The following is a 21,038-nucleotide window of genomic DNA, read 5'->3' as shown; positions in this document are numbered from 1 at the left end:
GATATTAAGGTATTGGAAATAACAAATAAAAGCAATTGAACAAATAAATTTGGCAATTTTCTCAGATTGGAAGTGGAAGCTTCCATCATTTTAAAATGCAGATGTACTTGTGTGCATGCAATGACTGCATAAGAAATGATATCATAGAGGACATGAACTCATGTTTACAAATTACCCTATTTGCAAACTACCAGCTTTTATTGCCGAATGGATCCAATAAAATGTCACTAGTATATAACAACCTTTATCCTTAAATACTGCTGCAAGATATTTAGCATCCAAATATCAGAATAAGAAGGATGACATTTCAAAGCGTATGTTTCCTGGTCTGTAAGCTCTTTGTTAAGCTTACATTCAATCCTCACGGTCCTGAATAAAAGATACTAAAACCTAATGATGTCGGTCTTATTCACTGTGAGTCGTGGTGTCGGCCGGCTTCAGAACTGTTTCATCTAACGTTGCCTGATCCAATTACAATAGGCAAACATACATCTGTGCATCAGTTTTTCAATTTTAATTTCAAAAGCTAATTGTCAAAGTGAGAAATTCTGGATTAAGGAGTTCCTACACATATAAAGTATCTCAAATCCTGTTTCTGGATTAATTTGTTTACATGTTTGTTGGCAATACTTAAATTCCTTGCAATCCTTTTACAGTATGATGGTAACTTGTCTCACATCCAGTAATTATAATTATTGCCAGTGTGACATCTGTTATAACGTAATAAAATATTGAACATTTTATAGCTGGTCAACACAGACAGATAGAGACCGCTTATTATTTTAGTACTGTAGTACTAGTTCACCTGTAGCTGTGAGAGTAACTGGTAGCGATGCTATTTGACCCCTGATGACCCCTTTTGACTTTTTGACATGTTCTTGTCATATCGAGGATTCTTTTTACCACTCTTAAGCCCAACTGGGCATACTGACCCCATATGACCTTCGCCCTCGAGTGATCTTGGTTAGATTTTGTTCATGCTCCCGCGATATGGAGAATTACTTTCACCAAGTTTAAGCCAAATCAGACAAAGTTTAAAATGTAGCCCCTGGATGACCTTTGACCTTGGATGACCTTGATTATATTTTTTAAGGATTCCACCCACCAAGTTTGAGCTCAATCGGACATTTAAATTGAAATTTGAACCCTCCGTGATGACCTTTGACCTTGGTTGACCACGCTTTTATTTCACACATATTGTTCCCCTCATATAATGATTACATCAGTGTTGCCACCAATGCATGCATGGCACTGCGGCCAAATGTTACCTTAACATCTACATCGATTTCGCACGTGGAATATCTTTAAAAATAGCTAAATATTTGACCTCGCTTCGATACAGGAGAGTGGTTTTGAATAGATCAACGTACATCCGATGTCTACGTTTGGAAATCGCAATGTCTCTAATATCTTTGCGCTGACTTCCAATCACTACAAATAGCTGCAACTTTTTAATTCGGGTATTTTTCTTTCAAAACACTGCTGTATTGTTAAGGGAACTGGAATGAGCATTTTGAGCATTTCGACAGCATTTTTTGTGGGACATGAGAGCACATCAGACCTATCGAATTGCATTCTGAATACGGAGAATGTCTTTCTGATATCAAATAATTTTCATTTTATGAAATTCATTATATAATACAAATTTTATGACAAATTATTAAAATTTGATATTTTTCACAATTTGGAGATATAACAGTCCTCGAAGTAAATTTTATAAATTTAATGATATAGTCTTAAAGTGTATGTAGCTGGGAGGAAAAGCCGATGATCAATTGAAAATTTTGACTTTTTATATTGAAGATATGGATTTTTTTTCCAAAAAGACCTAATTTTTTTGGGTGTTTTGGGAAAAAAATCCATATCTTCAATACGAAAGGTCAAAATATTCAAATGATCGTCGGCTTTTCATCCCACCTACATACACTTTAGGTAGAAATCATCAGATTTATAAAGTTTACTTGATCGATTTTTAATGATTTGCCATAAAATGTGTATTACATTGCGAATTTCAAAAAATCAAAATTATTTGATATCAGATGGCCATTCTTTGTATTCAGAATGCAATTCGATATGTCTGATGTGCTCCAATGTCCCACAATAAATACTGTCCAAACGTTCATACCCCTTCCCTTAATACTGGACAAAATGTGTGTAAATAAATCATCTTTATTTTATTTTATGTTGAAATATTGTGAAAACAATAATTAGTTCTGAAGCTATAGGCGTATTTACGAGGGGCGGTCAATAAGTTCGTAGAACAAGGTAATTGAAAGAGTACTAGCCAAATTCTTTCTAAAGTCTGCACAAAAAGAAACTCAGCTGTTATAAACACGACTATAGCTTCAGAACTAATAACTGTTTTCACAATATTTTAACATAGAGGGAAGGATGCATTATTTACACGCATTTTGATACCACATTTGTCAAATGTTGTTCAATATTAACAACACAGTATTAGTGTTTTTAAAGAAAAATACACGATTTTAAAAGTTGCAGTTTACAGCGATCAATGGTTATTATGCCAGCACGGTAGCACGTAAAGCCCGCCATAATCTTCACGCTCACTTCAAAATCAATACAAATAGCTGCAACTTTTATATTCGGCTATTTTTCTTCCAAAACACTGCTGCATTGTTAATATTGAACAAAATTGGACAAATTAGGTATCAAAGTGCGCGTAAATAAACCATCCTTCTTTTTATGTTGAAATAATGTGAAAACAATTATTAGTTCCGAAGCTATAGGCGTGTTTATAACAGCTGAGTTTCTTTTTGTGCAGACTTTATCTCACTCTTGAGCATGGTCATTACAAACCTGAATGCACCCGTCGCAATTTTTCTTAAAACCTTCTATGTCAACAAAATGGAAGTCTTCCGATAGCTCCTTGAGCCACTCTTCAGTGAAGGCTCACCAGCATTGATCACCATCAAACCGGATATTATGAAGGTAGGACTTAAAATTCTAAAATAGGTTTCACTAACTGGAGGCCATGCCTGAACCACAATGTGGTTACGTTAGTTAACTGACCCCTCTGTCGTGAATGGCAGCTTGACAAACTAAGAATATCGTACAGGATACAATCCGAGAACAGCCATATTCCTACCATCAACCTTCTTCACATGATGGCTTGCCTCAATTTTGCTATCAAAATTGTATGACATATGCCTATGATTGTACTTTCATTTGGCAAATGATCTGTCATCAAGACTATCCCTGGATCTCAGAAACACTGATGAAAACCTTGCACTACAGTGACCGAGTGATGATCTTCTTAGGGATGTGAGATCCAGGTGCTTCCACTAAATTCACTCATAATTCCAGTGATTAATGTATGCCTTATCACCTTTAGCCACATATAGATTAAACTTGCCTTGGTCCTCATTCTAAGTGTACAGAAGGTGTGGACCTGAATATGTCAACTGGTATCAATTTTGAACATGAAGATTCCGGGACCCCATCTAGAAGACACCCTGGAATACCCAAATGTTAATGGATTAATATTGAAAACACATTCATCAGAGTTGTCATATTTTGTGGCTATCTATCTTTCTTATTTGGCTCATTATTCATTATCGATGCCACTGTACCAGCGCGTAAATCATTAGTGGTGACGTCAGCAAGGATTTTGGACCTTGGATGATCTTCAATGACGCTCATTCCATTCTTGAACTCTAAGAACCATTTCGTTGCTGTTGAATACCAAGGACTTCATTACCATTTACAACAACTGTACATTGTTAAAGTTTATTTGAGTTTTCACCACCGTTGGGAGAAATTTCCATGATGACCCTGTATTCACTTTTGGTAGTACTTTTGGTAGAGTGTCCTTCCCATATACAGTGATGCAAAATTATAATATCTTTGCAGTAATGTTTTTAAGGAACAAGCTTTCAAATGAGACCAAATTCAATACCGTGAGACAAAGTAGCATACCGAGTTCTACAAACTTTTTGACCGGCCCTCGTATAACAGCTGCGTCCCTTAATACTGGTTATATGTATATTCTTAATATTCAAGAAATTTGATAGCAAACTCTGTCCTTACCTTTAACAAAACTATTCCCTGATCCATGCTGCAACCGAATGAATAATCACAAGTTTCTGTGGCATGCATCCCTAAATTTGGGCTTGCTGATTGGCTACACAGACTGTGGAATCCCTCCACTACATATTCAACTCACCTCCCAGAGCATACGGAAGTCTTTCTGTTCAATCCTTAGTAGCTCACAAAATTCACTGGTCACCACTGTTGCTTGCCTTGGAGAGTTGTCCAGCACTGACTCCCCAAATGCTGCACCCACACTGAGAGACAATATTGTGACTGCATCCTGAAAAAAATGTGATGAAATTAGCAAAAAAGTCATGATGATCATTGATGTCCACTATATTTTAGAAGTCGGAAATGAAGTGATTTATATAAGTTTGGGAATAGACAGCAAAAGTAGTTTTTAAAACTAGTCAACACACACTTTTTGAACCAAAAATTTCATAGAAACCATGCTTTGTCATCAGCGGTGTAATGGTAGACTGACTGATGATTCTCTAGTGTTTCTACATGTTATACAATGTCCTTCTTGTCTTTTGTGATGGTGTTTCTAGAAGAGAATCATATATTCTGGAAAGTTATCAGCCCCGTTCCCATTTAGGGTGGGGCTGGTCCGGGGGGGGGGACTCACATATCCCAGCTATACAGGTATGTGCCATAGCAACGATCCCCTTTTTCAGTGCCGGCAACTGTTCTCTAGATCCTCAGAATTGCTTAAACAACATTTATATAAAATATTGGATGGCATTGAGGGTTGTATTAGAATATCATTCATGGCCATTGGCAAGTGCAGTATATTCTCATACAACCTGAAATATTAAAGTCATCCAATATTATTATTATTACCGTATTATATTCCTCTGCCTTTGATACGATAAACCACATCATCTTATCTGAAAGGTTCCAAAGGAGGTATGGCATATGGCACTGCTTTACAATGGTGTGTTTCACATCTTGATAGTCGCCAACAAGCCGTTGTCATTGGAGATTCCATCTCTGATCCTTTCCCGCTACCTTGGGGTGTTCCCCAAGGATCTGTTAAAGGACCACTTGATTTAATTATGTATAGTGCTCTGCTGAGTGATGTCATCAATGCTCATCATGATATTCACCATCTAATTTATGCCGACGATACTCAACTGTACCTGACCCTGGAATCTAGCCATCATCCTCAAGCTGTAAACAAGCTCAAAACATGCATTTCAGGCGTTCGCTGTTGGGCAACCCAAAACAAACTCATGTTAAATGACTCAAAAACTGAAATCATTCATTTCCATTCCAACTTCCGTACGTATTCCGTGTTTCCGATGGCCAACATTGAAGGTTCCGATATATCTCCATCAAATTCTGCGAAAGATGTAGGTGTTTTGCTTGACGATTGTACATTGCTGTTAAAAGACCATGTTCCCAATATATGCCGTAAAGCCTCTTTTGGTATTTATAATATCGGCCGCATTCGCAAGTATTTAGATCGTCAATCTACTGAGCGCCTCGTCCACGCTTTTGTTTCATCTCATTTGGATTGCAACAACTCTCTTTTGTATGGTTTACCTGACAATCTCCTGTCATCAGAGAATTCAAAATTCTGCCGCCCATCTCATTACATGTACTAAGCGTTATGAACATATCTCTCCTATTTTAGACGAACTTCATTGGTTGACTATTGAGAAAAGAATCCATTTCAAGATCCTGCTGCTAACATAACATACAAAGCTCTTAATAACATGCACCTAACTACATCTGCAACCTTATATCATTATCCACTAACAGCTCTTTCCGTTCCGCTCACCAGCTCACTTTAAAACCCGGACCGCTTGTCAAAACATCTTCCTATGGTGCCGGGCCTTTGCAGTAGCGACACCCTTTCTCTGGAACAATATCCCTTTCACCATCCGTTCTGCTGTCTCCATTGATCAATTCAAGACCAAGCTCAAAACTTTCTTGTTCAATTAATTGACTCTGTATTTCTTGCTTATCATGTTCATGTCATTTTGTAGTAGTTTAAGTTGTAGTTAGCACTTAGAAATCTTTGTATTTTGCGCTTTATAAAAATGTTGTTAATTATTATTATCATTATATGATATGAAGCTTTTTCTGTGCATTTTGAGTACCAAAGTATCAAACTAAACTAAACATTTAGTGTAATCATTTTCATCATGTTTGCCGGCGGTACAAAACAACAAACTGCGTAACTCAATCAATTACGCCTGCTTTGGTCTCTCTGCGTGTGAGGTATGCCGCGTAACGGGCAACGAGTTGCGAGCGACAACACAAAATGTGCGCGCCTGGTCAGTATCAAAATATCTTGCAAGGTGTTACTGAGCAGTATTAAAAATTTGTGGTATTAAGCTAAAAGCTTTGTATTATTTAATAATGTTCAATATTGCTTTCATTTTGCTTGATTTTGGACTTAATCTGATGTTATGATGTTTTTTGTATTATATTATTCTTGTTTTCATCCATTGTTTTTTGTTTTCATACGCCTTAGTGCAAATTGTTTTCGTTTTCGGTGCGGTATTAAATGTCAAATAGTAGTAGTGGTATAGTAATTCATTGATTGGTGCTCCCTTGCCTGGGTATTTTTCTAGCTGTTTGTTAGCCATCGATCACCTTTCGCAATTGGCACTTAGATCGGCATGTTTTTTGTGCTAATTTTGGAAGTCTAAAATCTTTAAAAAGTGCTTTGTCATCAATTTCATCCATTAAAACCAATGTTAAGGTAACATTTGGCCGCAGTGCCATGCATGCATTGGTGGCAACACTGATGTAATCATTATTTTAATATTTACCATTCACTCACTCAGTCACTTGACATGCAGAGCTACATGCATGTTCCTTAGACCTCAAGTTCGAAACTGGCGGTGGCACACCCCTACCAAAAAAATGTGAGTCCCCCGGGGGTCTCTTGTTTGATCTTAATGGCTTCCATCACTTTCTGTGGCAAAAATCTCTTCTGCAGAGGACATTAGCATTTCCAATGTCTGGTTTATGTCCCATGTCCTTGCTCAGCTTGCTGTGCTCTGCTAATGCCGATTAATTTGAGGTTGTCTTGTCAGTGTGTTCTCACCAGACGCTCACCTAGGGTTCGCTTCGTTTCACCCACATACACTTTTTCGAAGCCTTCACAATTTACGTGGTACACAACTCCTGAACTTGTCTTGCTTGAGCGGTTTGTCTGTCAGGGCAACAAGTAATTGACAAAGCATTTGATGGGGCTAAAATGCCGATACACCATAACTGAAAATATTTTAAAAGCATTTTCTTGTTCAGTCTACCACCTCATGTAGCTCATTTCCTTATGATGTACCAAGTCAATAAACATGAAACTTGTGATGCTTTTTTATAATTATTTTGGATGATAGTTACAATACTATTTTTTTTCCATTTCTAAAATAGGATATTTTCTTGGGAAAACAATACCTTCTTCAAGCATGATCAATAGTACATAAAGAACAGGGTGGTGGTGAGATGAGCCAATTTTTGGCAGAAAAAAACAGTTTCAATTTGGATTTGTCTTTATTACACATACTCATAGATTCTCAATCAGAATCTGCCGGCATTCATGACGCCATCTCAATTGTATTATGTTTCACAGTCCTGCTTGAATAACAGAAAACAAAAGAAACTGGATACTTGTTTTTGTCCTATCTTGAAATCAATGTTCCTGACATGCAACTCACTGCACACAAACCCGCCACAAACACAACTTTTAACTAGACATGTACATAACTGTGGTCTAAGACCACGAACACAGCCGTTGCGTGACCCTTAATGACCTTAGACCCCAAAATCTCTGAACACCCCATTGACATTGGCGAATGTCAATGCATATGTGGACGTGGCATCACTCTGGTATATGTTATTTGTGCCCGAAGAGGCATTTTGCAGGAATTTCGTTTTAGACCAGAAGTGACCCCTTAATAACCTTTGACCCCAAATAAAAAATTACCACGCATACACTGTGTAATAACAATTCGTGTATAAACATGCCGTTACAATGCTATGTTTTTCTTGGTTAATAAAAATGTTTGAAGGTATTTCGTTTTATACCGGAAGTGACCCCTTAATGATCTTTGACCCCAAATCTGTGAGGACCCCATAGACACTGTGTATTAACAATGCATGTGTGCAAGTGGCACCAGTCTCCTACATGTATGTAATTTGTGGGAGAAGAAGCATTTTAAAGGTATTTTGTTTTATTCTGGAAGTGACCCCTTAATGACCTTTGACCCCAATTTAAAAAATACCATCTATACATTGGATAACCACAATTCATTTATGAACATACCGTTATACCCATACAATTTATGTTGAAGTACCAAAAAAATTGTACAAGAAATTTGAAAGAACCCAGCCATAAATCTCACCTGATGTACAACCTACCTTATTATTGCTTGAGTCGTCACTTATATTGACATTAAGTCTTCCTGATAGCACTGCATACCAATTGGTCCCAAGATCTCCCTGACGATACACTACAAAAAAAAAGCAAATAGAAACAAAAGCATATTTAATCGTAACACGGTCACAATCGGTTATGCAATCTTCACTCTATGCCAAGAGTTCTCAACCATGTTTGTTTGTTTGTAACATAAACCTTTTTCTTCAAAGTAAGATGACTTGCACCCTTCCACTTCATAACTGCAACTCTGGACAAAAGGGTTGAAATGAAATTTGTACGGTATTGCAAATGAGCCCCCATTCCTGACATTTTGTTCATGCGCAGCTCAGTAGTAGGCCTAAACAACATTGATTGGTGGGGCAGGGGCAGGGGCAGGGGGCGGTATTGGGGTGAGGGTAATGTTTAGACTTGACACTAAAAATTTAAAAGAAAGCGCCATTTCATCACCCTAAAATATTGAAAATATGGTCATTACATTGAAGCTGCACATTCTATTTTTTATTTCAACCTATTTTGTCTAGCATTGTGGGTATTCTCATGATCCCACTGCATGTAATTGACAAGGTTGTACACCAAGACACAAAGTAAATGTTTTAAGTATTGGCTGCATACCGGTATATGGCACATACAGACACTTTAATACTTGGAGCTGGAACCCTATACCCCTACCCTATCATATTAAGGGAAGGGGTATGAACGTTGGACAGTATTTATTGTGGGACATTAGAGCACATCAGACATATCGAATTGCATTCTGAATACGAAGAATGTCCTTCTGATATCAAATAATTTTGATTTTTGAAATTCGCAATGTAATACACATTTTATGGCAAATCATTAAAATTGATATTTAACAGTACTAGAAGTTAAACTTTATAAATCTGATGATTTGTACTTAAAGTGTATGTAGGTGGGATGAAAAACCGACGATCAATTGAAAATTTTGACCTTTCGTATTGAAGATATGGATTTTTTTTCCCCAAAACACCAAAAAAATAGGTCTTTTTGGGAAAAAAAATCCATATCTTCAATTCATTCTAGATCCCTTAAGCTAGTTGAAGATTGCTGCTTTTGAAGATAACAATTTAGCACAGCTGATATGGATATCAATGTATTTGAGTGGTTACCTACTACAGATGGTAACTTAACATGCTTAAGGGTACTTGGCCATCAATTTCATTTCATTTTTGAAAAACAGCACAGAGCATTAGTAAAAAGAATAAAAAATACTATAATTCACACCAGGGTTTGAACCACTACCAAGGCACTATGAGCGACGATGTTTCTGTGCCACAGTGCTTGTGTTGAATGCCCGGCGATTTTCAAAGATATACATATCAAAAAAATTCCAACCCCATCCCCCCATGTCAAAAAGAAATCTATAGACAAATCCAAATCCACGCATTCCTATGACTAGCAGCCTTTAGTTGGGTACCCGTCGGCTACAATGCACCCAAAATGTGAAATGATTCGGCCTTGGCGGAAATTTTAAACTGCATTTCGTCACCCATTTTACACCTGTCTATACCACCGTCTTCTATCCGAAGAGCTAGGTGGCAATCATGTTGTCACGCCTCAGTGCTGTAACTCCTATGCGTTTTGGGGGAATGCGCCACCGGGCAACTGGGCTAAGGGGGCCCTGGCCCGGATATCCTTTCGACATGATAATGCTTTGTTATCAGAAAGAAGTGGAAACCTTTACCCACCATGCAGGCCCGTACGCAGGATTTCATTTGGGGGGTGCTAATTTTGAAAAAGTGGACCTTTTTCCAAAGGGGGGTGAAAAGTGGACTTTCTTCCCACAATTTTGACCTTTTTTGTCCAAAAAAGCATAAAAAACTACGCTCTCAAATTCTGAAATTTTGGGACTTTTTGTATGTATACTTTTCCAAATTTTAGGGGGGGAGGAGGTCCGTCACACCCCCGCACCCCAATGCACACAGGCCTGCCACCATGCACTAATCTTTATTCGGGTGCCCCCTTTAACACCAATTTTTTGCGTGCTTCACACGCATTGCAGCATAAATTGTCATTTGAAAGACCGAAATTCAACTCGATTATACCAAATTATTGGTATTTATACACATTTTTGCGCGCCCGCAATTGTTTTGGGAAGAGGGGATATTTTGTATTCTTGCCCCTGGGTGCCACAACCCTAGCTATGTTGCTGCAGCTAGTGACGAATCTTCAAAAGTAAAAACAGTGGAGAAGATGAAAACATTTTTTGAAAGTTCATTGAAACATGAAATAAATTTGATCTGAAACACTATTGGTAAATTATTCGGTAGGTCATAAATGATTAGCTCTGCACCATGCACAACCTTGGTCAGAGGCACCCAATCTACTTTCGCCCCCGAGCACCCTGACACAAAGTTACGAGACTGTCGTGCCCAGGGGCCAGCAAAAAGTTAATCCGGCCATATAGGCCAACAACAAGAAGACTGCTGGATAAGTAACGGTCTTAAACAGTGTATTTTATTGATTCTAAATGATTTTATGTATTGATGTTCATTTGCAAAATCATTGTTAAATCATACTTTATTTTTCATTAAAGATTCCGATTTTGTTAACTTATATAAATAGTGTGAATTATTGTGCATTCTGAAGTGAATTTGGGTATTGGTGTTTTTGGCCTTGAGTCTTTAATTATAGGTTAATACAAGTGTATCACTTGTTGTTGGGAGTGAAATTGTACAAAATAATCATAAAGGCGCTGGAACTGACAATAGCGATATTAACACAGAATAGCAACACTGACTGCTAATATGCAATTATCAATGTGAGGCTTTGAAATTAGCGCAATTATGATAAGAATTTGTTGAAATTAGCGCAATTATCAACCATCTTTTGAAATTAGCGCAATTATGAATTAAACGTTGCAATTATGAAACTTTCAAAATGCTCCATGAAAATAGCGCAATTATGATAATAACTTTTCCAAATTAGCGCAATTATCAACCCCATTTTGAAATTAGCGCAATTTTGAACTAAACATTGCAATTATGAATCTTTCACAATGCTCAATGAAAATAGCGCAATTATGACAATAACTTGTGCGCAATTTTGCGCTAAATTGCGCAATTTTCAGATTTTCACTTTACCTCTTCATTGAAGTGATAATTGCGCTATTCCGCTATTTTCAAAAAATTGCGCAATTTTCAAATTTCAACATTTTCACTTTACCTCTTCATTCAAGTGATAATTGCGCTATTCCGCTATTTTCAAAAAATTGCGCAATTTTGCGCTAAATTGCGCAATTTTCAGATTTTCACTTTACCTCTTCATTGAAGTGATAATTGCGCTATTTCGCTATTTTCAACAAAATTGCGCAATTTTGCGCTAATTTGCGCAATTTTCAAATTTCCAGATTTTCACTTTACCTCTTCATTCAAGTGATAATTGCGCTATTCCGCTATTTTCAAAAAATTGCGCAATTTTGTGCTAAATTGCGCAATTAAATTGCGCAATTTTCAGATTTTCACTTTACCTCTTCATTGAAGTGATAATTGCGCTATTCCGCTATTTTCAACAAAATTGCGCAATTTTGCGCTAAATTGCGCAATTTTCAAATTTCCAGATTTTCACTTTACCTCTTCATTCAAGTGATAATTGCGCTATTCCGCTATTTTCAAAAAATTGCGCAATTTTGCGCTAAATTGCGCAATTTTCAAATTTTCACTTTACCTCTTTATTGAAGTGATAATTGCGCTATTCCGCTATTTTCAAAAAAATTGCGCAATTTTGCGCTAAATGACACAATTTTCAGATTTTCACTTTACCTCCTCATTCAAGTGATAATTGCGCTATTCCGCTATTTCCACAAAATGGCGCAATTTTGCCCTACATTTGGCAATTTCCAGATTCTAATTTCCTTAATAACATACACCCAGCAGCCCAAACGTTTCGGGAACATATGCTCCAAGTGGGACCAGAACGGAAGGGCCCCGCAGAGCAAGAAATAAACTGTGAACTGCTAATTTTTTTCATAACATACACGCAGCAGCCCAAACGTTTCGAGAACATGCTCCAAGTGGGACTAGAACGGAAGAACCCCGCAGGGCAAGAAAGAAACTGTGAACTGCTAATTTTTTTAATAACATGCACGCAGCAGCCCAAACGTTTCGAGAACATGCTCCAAGTGGGACCACAACGGAAGAGCCCCGCAGGGCAAGTAAGGAAGTGTGAACTGTTAGGTCTGATGTGTTAGGTCTTTCTTAAGAAATTGATGTTTATGCAGTTTAAGTGCGAACTGTTATTGAGAAATTTTGAGAATTTCACTTTACCTCTTCATTCTACTGTTCAACGTTTACGCATACACGCAGCAGCCCAAACGTTTCGAGAACATACTCCCAGTGGGACCAGAACGGAAGAGCCCCGCAGGGTAAGAAAGAAACTGAACTGCTCATTTCTTTAATAACATACACGCAGCAGCGGAAACGTTTCGAGAACGTGCTCCAAGTGGGACCAAAACGGAAGAGACCCGCACGGCAAGTAAGAAAGTGTTGACTCTTAGGTCTGACGTGTTAGGTCTGATGGTTACGCATTTCCTTCACATCTGGGGATTTACGGCCAAAATGTGTTTCTATTTGCTCCAAGTGGGACCAGAACGGAAGGGCCCCGCAGAGCAAGAAATAAACTGTGAACTGCTAATTTTTTCATAACATACACGCAGCAGCCCAAACGTTTCGAGAACATGCTCCAAGTGGGACCAGAACGGAAGAGCCCCGCAGGGCAAGAAAGAAACTGTGAACTGCTAATTTTTTAATAACATGCACGCAGCAGCCCAAACGTTTCAGAACATGCTCCCAGTGGGACCACAACGGAAGAGCCCCGCAGGGTAAGTAAGGAAGTGTGAACTGTTAGGTCTGATGTGTTAGGTCTTTCTTAAGAAATTGATGTTTATGCAGTTTAAGTGCGAACTGTTATTGAGAAATTTTGAGAATTTCACTTTACCTCTTCATTCTACTGTTCAACGTTTACGCATACACGCAGCAGCCCAAACGTTTCGAGAACATACTCCCAGTGGGACCAGAACGGACGCAGCAGCGGAAACGTTTCGAGAACGTGCTCCAAGTGGGACCAAAACGGAAGAGCCCCGCAGGGCAAGTAAGAAAGTGTGAACTCTTAGGTCTGACGTGTTAGGTCTGATGGTTACGCATTTCCTTCACATCTGGGGATTTACGGCCAAAATGTGTTTCTATTTGCTCCAAGTGGGACCAGAACGGAAGGGCCCCGCAGAGCAAGAAATAAACTGTGAACTGCTAATTTTTTTCATAACATACACGCAGCAGCAGCCCAAACGTTTCGAGAACATACTCCCAGTGGGACCAGAACGGAAGAGCCCCGCAGGGCAAGAAAGAAACTGTGAACTGCTAATTTTTTTAATAACATGCACGCAGCAGCCCAAACGTTTCGAGAACATGCTCCCAGTGGGACCACAACGGTAGAGCCCCGCAGGGCAAGAAAGGAAGTGAGAACTGTTAGGCCTGATGTGTTAGGTCTTTCTTAAGAAATTGATGTTTATGCAGTTTAAGTGCGAACTGTTATTGAGAAATTTTGAGAATTTCACTTTACCTCTTCATTCTACTGTTCAACGTTTACGCATACACGCAGCAGCCCAAACGTTTCGAGAACATACTCCCAGTGGGACCAGAACGGAAGAGCCCCGCAGGGTAAGAAAGAAACTGAACTGCTCATTTCTTTAATAACATACACGCAGCAGCGGAAACGTTTCGAGAACGTGCTCCAAGTGGGACCAAAACGGAAGAGCCCGGCAGGGCAAGTAAGAAAGTGTGAACTCTTAGGTCTGACGTGTTAGGTCTGATGGTTACGCATTTCCTTCACATCTGGGGATTTACGGCCAAAATGTGTTTCTATTTTTCTTAATAACATACATGCAGCAGCCGAACGGGTTTTTCCATCTATTGCATTTACCCACTTGTCACGGTTCTGAAAGGGGACATTGCAAAATCCCTAATGCTTTGTAGAATTTCCACATCATCCAGAGATCCACACACCAACATTAAACAGTAGGCCTACAGAAACACTGAATAAGGTCTATGCACATTTTCACCCCCCCCCCCCTTTGCAATATAAATCAAGATCAAGACTATTTGGGCCTACTGCTACAATTTGCGAACACTTTATGCATGTGCCGGAGGGGAGGGGGCCCCGGGCGACATAACCATATCCAGCAAGGGAAGGAAGGAATTAGAAACACGGTAGAAAACCAAATGACGACACTAAGATAGACTTCTTTACATGCCTTTGGCAACTCCCCCGGGAGAGGAACCCTGTCACAATTATTACACAGCCCCTTCAACACTGAAACCAAACCAAAAGGCAATATAGTTTATTTCCATTGCATATAAATTGTACACACACATTGAAAAAATTTGTACATGACAAAAATAGGCCTACACACCAAGTAACCGCGTAAATATTCATCAACGACTTTGCAATGGAACAAAATGGAAGGGGCCAAACATAGGGGCAACTATTTTTGAAAACACCACGCCGACGGCCTCATCATTATTGCAGACCACGACGACGGCTTATCCGAAAAAAAGACTACAACATAAACTATAAAACACGACAAAACACACATGTCATGTCCAGCATCGTCTGTTATTATTAAATAAACATAGCGCCCCCACTCTACAAAATGGTGACAGTCCCGTTTAATCACATGATTCATCACATGATCGTAAACAAACAATCATGATATAAATCGGAACCTTTCACATGCAGCTCCACGATGAGTAAACAAACAAAAACATACAAGAATGTAACGGAAGCCTAATGTATTCAAAGCAGGTAACTTCGTTTGTTTTCATTGACATTCCAGTTAATAACACACATTCCTTACTGTTACCCTTACAAGTGTCTATCACGCGAATCAAAAGATAGCCTGTCTTATTATAATGCACTTTCAGTTTCCCACACGTTCGAATGGGAATTGCATTGCGAACTTTCCCAATGTTTGGTAACCGTATTTCCTGCAATAATGTGACAACTTAACGTGGAAAGTTCTATTCTATATTGTTTGGCAATATTGTATTTTGTCAATACAATAGTATGTTTAAACTTGTAACTTTGTGTTTTTGATCGGAAAGATCGGATATTTTTATTGCCGATTCGAAATTCTGGACCATCGCAAGGGTGCAGAACTGTTACGTCTAATGTTTACGCATTTCGATTCCGCTACGTGTTAGGTCAGACAGATACGCATTTTCGACTTTTGAAAATAGCGGAATAGCGCTATTATCACTTGAGTGGTGCGGTAATGTGAAAAATTCAAAATTGCGCAATTTTGTCTAAAGGCCATTTTTGAAAATAGCGAAATAGCGCTATATTATCACTTGAGTGGTGGGGTAAAGTGAAAATTGCATAATTGCGCAATTTTGTCTAAAGGCCATTTTGAAAATAGCGAAATAGCGCTATTATCACTTGAGTGGTGGGGTAAAGTGAAAATTGCAAAATTGCGCAATTTTGTCTAAAGGCCATTTTGAAAATAGCGAAATAGCGCTATTATCACTTGAGTGGTGGGGTAAAGTGAAAATTGCAAAATTGCGCAATTTTGTCTAAAGGCCATTTTTAAAAATAGCGAAATAGCGCTATTATCACTTGAGTGGTGATGTAAAGTGAAAATTGCAAAATTGCGCAATTTTGTCTAAAGGCCATTTTGAAAATAGCGAAATAGCGCTATTATCACTTTAGTGGTGGGGTAAAGTGAAAATTGCAAAATTGCGCAATTTTGTCTAAAGGCCATTTTGAAAATAGCGAAATAGCGCTATTATCACTTGAGTGGTGGGGTAATGTGAAAATTGCAAAATTGCGCAATTTTGTCTAAAGGCCATTTTGAAAATAGCGAAATAGCGCTATTATCACTTGAGTGGTGGGGTAAAGTGAAAATTGCATAATTGCGCAATTTTGTCTAAAGGCCATTTTTGAAAATAGCGAAATAGCCCTATTATCACTTGAGTGGTGGGGTAAAGTGAAAATTGCATAATTGCGCAATTTTGTTTAAAGGCCATTTTTGAAAATAGCGAAATAGCCCTATTATCACTTGAGTGGTGGGGTAAAGTGAAAATTGCAAAATTGCGCAATTTTGTCTAAAGGCCATTTTTGAAAATAGCGAAATAGCGCTATTATCACTTGAGTGGTGGGGTAAAGTGAAAATGGCAAAATTGCGCAATTTTGTCTAAAGGCCATTTTGAAAATAGCGAAATAGCGCTATTATCACTTGAGTGGTGGGGTAAAGTGAAAATTGCATAATTGCGCAATTTTGTCTAAAGGCCATTTTGAAAATAGCGAAATAGCGCTATTATCACTTGAGTGGTGGGGTAAAGTGAAAATTGCAAAATTGCGCAATTTTGTCTAAAGGCCATTTTGGAAAATAGCGAAATAGCGCTATTATCACTTGAGTGGTGATGTAAAGTGAAAATTGCAAAATTGCGCAATTTTGTCTAAAGGCCATTTTGAAAATAGCGAAATAGCGCTATTATCACTTGAGTGGTGGGGTAAAGTGAAAATTGCAAAATTGCGCAATTTTGTCTAAAGGCCATTTTGAAAATAGCGAAATAGCGCTATTATCACTTGAGTGGTGGGGTAATGTGAAAATTGCAAAATTGCGCAATTTTGTCTAAAGGCCATTTTTGAAAATAGCGAAATAGCGCTATTATCACTTGAGTGGTGGGGTAAAGTGAAAATTGCATAATTGCGCAATTTTGTCTAAAGGCCATTTTGAAAATAGCGAAATAGCGCTATTATCACTTGAGTGGTGGGTAAAGTGAAAATTGCATAATTGCGCAATTTTGTGTAAAGGCCATTTTTGAAAATAGCGAAATAGCCCTATTATCACTTGAGTGGTGGGGTAAAGTGAAAATTGCAAAACTGCGCAATTTTGTCTAAAGGCCATTTTGAAAATAGCGAAATAGCGCTATTATCACTTGAGTGGTGGGGTAAAGTGAAAATGGCAAAATTGCGCAATTTTGTCTAAAGGCCATTTTGAAAATAGCGAAATAGCGCTATTATCACTTGAGTGGTGGGGTAAAGTGAAAATTGCATAATTGCGCAATTTTGTCTAAAGGCCATTTTTGAAAATAGCGAAATAGCGCTATTATCACTTGAGTGGTGGGGTAAAGTGACAATTGCAAAATTGCGCAATTTTGTCTAAAGGCCATTTTGAAAATAGCGAAATAGCGCTATTATCACTTGAGTGGTGGGGTAAAGTGAAAATTGCAAAATTGCGCAATTTTGTCTAAAGGCCATTTTTGAAAATAGCGAAATAGCGCTATTATCACTTGAGTGGTGGGGTAAAGTGAAAATTGCAAAATTGCGCAATTTTGTCTAAAGGCCATTTTGAAAATAGCGAAATAGCGCTATTATCACTTGAGTGGTGGGGTAAAGTGAAAATTGCAAAATTGCGCAATTTTGTCTAAAGGCCAGTTGTGAAAATAGCGAAATAGCGCTATTATCACTTGAGTGGTGGGGTAAAGTGAAAATTGCGCAATTTTGTCTAAAGGCCATTTTGAAAATAGCGAAATAGCGCTATTATCACTTGAGTGGTGGGGTAAAGTGAAAATTGCAAAATTGCGCAATTTTGTCTAAAGGCCATTTTGAAAATAGCGAAATAGCGCTATTATCACTTGAGTGGTGGGGTAAAGTGAAAATTGCAAAATTGCGCAATTTTGTCTAAAGGCCATTTTGAAAATAGCGAAATAGCGCTATTATCACTTGAGTGGTGGGGTAAAGTGACAATTGCATAATTGCGCAATTTTGTCTAAAGGCCATTTTTGAAAATAGCGAAATAGCGCTATTATCACTTGAGTGGTGGGGTAAAGTGACAATTGCAAAATTGCGCAATTTTGTCTAAAGGCCATTTTTGAAAATAGCGAAATAGCGCTATTATCACTTGAGTGGTGGGGTAAAGTGAAAATTGCAAAATTGCGCAATTTTGTCTAAAGGCCATTTTTGAAAATAGCGAAATAGCGCTATTATCACTTGAGTGGTGGGGTAAAGTGACAATTGCATAATTGCGCAATTTTGTCTAAAGGCCATTTTTGAAAATAGCGAAATAGCGCTATTATCACTTGAGTGGTGGGGTAAAGTGAAAATTGCAAAATTGCGCAATTTTGTCTAAAGGCCATTTTGAAAATAGCGAAATAGCGCTATTATCACTTGAGTGGTGGGGTAAAGTGAAAATTGCATAATTGCGCAATTTTGTCTAAAGGCCATTTTTGAAAATAGCGAAATAGCGCTATTATCACTTGAGTGGTGGGGTAAAGTGAAAATTGCATAATTGCGCAATTTTGTTTAAAGGGCAATTTGGGAAATAGCGCTATTATCACTTGAGTGGTGGGGTAAAGTGAAAATTGCATAATTGCGCAATTTTGTCTAAGAGCCATTTTCACCAAACTGATTTTCTTCTAAGTCTAAAAAATACACTGATAATAGCGAAATTAGCACTTTTTGATAATAGCAGTGCTATTATCGCAATTATGTGTAGAAACGAATGACAAAATAGCGCAATTGCGTCTAGTATAAAAAAGAGCGCTAATATCGCTATTATCAGTTATAGCGCCTTTCTCAAAATAATGCACGCGTACTGAGATGTTGATGCGTCTAATGCACAAGCCCCAAAGGGGGGAGTGCATTAGATGCATCAACATCTCAGTACAAGTGCATTATTTTGTACAATTTTTTGAGCAACAAGTGATACGCATTTATAAATAAATTTATAAATTTATTTCATACATGAGAAAAAAATGCAGTGATTTTTGCATTTTTATAACAAAATTGTCACTAAAAATTTAGAAAAAGCAGGCAAATATAAATGCAACAACCTGCAAGTAAAATGAACCCGTCCAAAAGCACTGTGCATACTACGCGGAGTGCGTGCCCGTGCAATTGTACAATGCATTTATGCACGGCTAGTAATTTACTAACGTAGGCTCTGATTGGTTCTCACTATCTAGGAGTGTATGAATAACTCATAACAGCATAGTTTACTTTGCTTCGCAGTAATGGACGCAACATTGTTTAACTGTGGTGAACAATTAACGGTGAAACATGATTGAATACCAAATACAAATTCAGGAAAGAAAAATGAAAATTTTTTTATTTCCATTAATGTCAAAAATGTATTGTAACCAAAATATGTGATTTTAAATGCAATTGCTGTTGCAGCCCTATACTAGTCTGAGAAATAACTACCAAAATCTGTGAACTGCACAGTAAGCATGGTAGATATATGTTTGTTTGGAAATGGATTGTAAAGTACCCTGAACCTGGCCACATATAATTAAATTAGCCATGGTGCCTAGCTTCTAAGCCTTCATCTGCACAGAGGGTTGGCCAATTTGGCACCTTCTTCATATCTACACTAATTGCATAATCCATACGTCAAGTAGATTGCATGCAATTCTCTATATCCAATTGGCATCCTATCTAATTCAATCTGCTCTCTGGGCATTGCATGAAACATAATTTCAGCTCAAAGCTTGTATAGGCCAGCTGCAGACATACCTCTCAGCATGTTGTAATTTCACACTGCCATTTGGTCAGTTTGCTATTTATTAAAAGGATTTGGCATTTATAAAATAAAGATTTAATTTAAAGGTCCATAACCCGATCGAGAGCCTCACCATCCCCCCACCCCCAACATTTCTCACTGTTGATGAGTTTTTGGTATGAAATTTTGAAAAAATAATCTGCACATTTGTGTTACCAAAATGGAAATTGTGGGTACATATATGCCAAGGAATGCAATTCACACATACCAACGTGATGGCTCATTAATTGGGATTTCTTTTGAGTCTGATGTGGATCAAAATCAAAATAACATAAGCCGTTAGCCGAGCTTTATTTTGCTGAAAACCCCATCATAATTAGACTTTGGGTTCATTAGTTTTGCTCAGAACAATAAAATACAAAGGAAGTTGAATACTATTATTGGCTATATCTCAAAATCAATAATCCCGACATCCAACTCATTTTGCTTGATCACATCACAATTGTGCTAATTAGTCGCATTTACGCTGAAAATGTTCTTGTTTTCTCACATAGATGCATAAAGGGGACGATATTTGACATTGAATGATAAGGTTTGAAGACAATCCATATCTTAAACCAATAGGGTTACCCCCTTTAAACTAAATTCATATTAAGGTTTGAAGACAATCCATATCCTAACAAATAGGGTTACCCCCCCTTTAAACTAAATTAATATTTGATAGCTTTTTCAACAAAAAAATATTTGTCACAAATGTCTTTGATGTAGCTTCTTTTTGGAAGCAATTGGACTGATAGCTTGATACCTACATGTATCACTTCAATCAAATGTAAAGCTCAATTTATACTCAATCGGCGAGCGATTGCGATGCACTGCTTTTGGAAAGCGATCGGCAATCGTAGAATTTTGTGATGCATCGCCCGTCGGGGCGAGTCAAAACAGGGTGATCGAGTCAAAAAAAGTGCAATAGAGAAAAGAATCCATTTTTATTTAAGAACCAAGTTGAACCGTTTAGGTTTTAAAACATTTTATAAATGATAAATCCAGTATTGTATTAGCATTTACCGTTTTGTT

General features: G+C 37.9%; 1 protein-coding gene across 2 annotated transcripts in view; it reads right to left on the bottom strand.

Annotated features, from left to right (window-relative positions):
* The window catches only part of LOC140150544 (rap guanine nucleotide exchange factor 4-like), a 234,827-nt gene that overhangs the window by 142,299 nt on the left and 71,490 nt on the right, over positions 1-21,038 (bottom strand). For both annotated transcript variants that reach the window (XM_072172576.1, XM_072172577.1), the window contains exons 3-4: positions 8,431-8,522; positions 4,184-4,330 (exon numbers count right to left, since the gene is read on the bottom strand). In XM_072172576.1, coding sequence (XP_072028677.1) covers positions 4,184-4,330; positions 8,431-8,522 — 239 coding nt within the window. The remainder of the gene's footprint in view (positions 1-4,183; positions 4,331-8,430; positions 8,523-21,038) is intronic.

Source organism: Amphiura filiformis, chromosome 4 (genome assembly GCF_039555335.1).
Source record: "Amphiura filiformis chromosome 4, Afil_fr2py, whole genome shotgun sequence".
NCBI classification, from domain to species: domain Eukaryota; kingdom Metazoa; phylum Echinodermata; class Ophiuroidea; order Amphilepidida; family Amphiuridae; genus Amphiura; species Amphiura filiformis.
The sequence above is the reverse complement of the archived record's forward strand: the minus strand, read 5'-3'. Positions and strand labels throughout refer to the sequence as shown.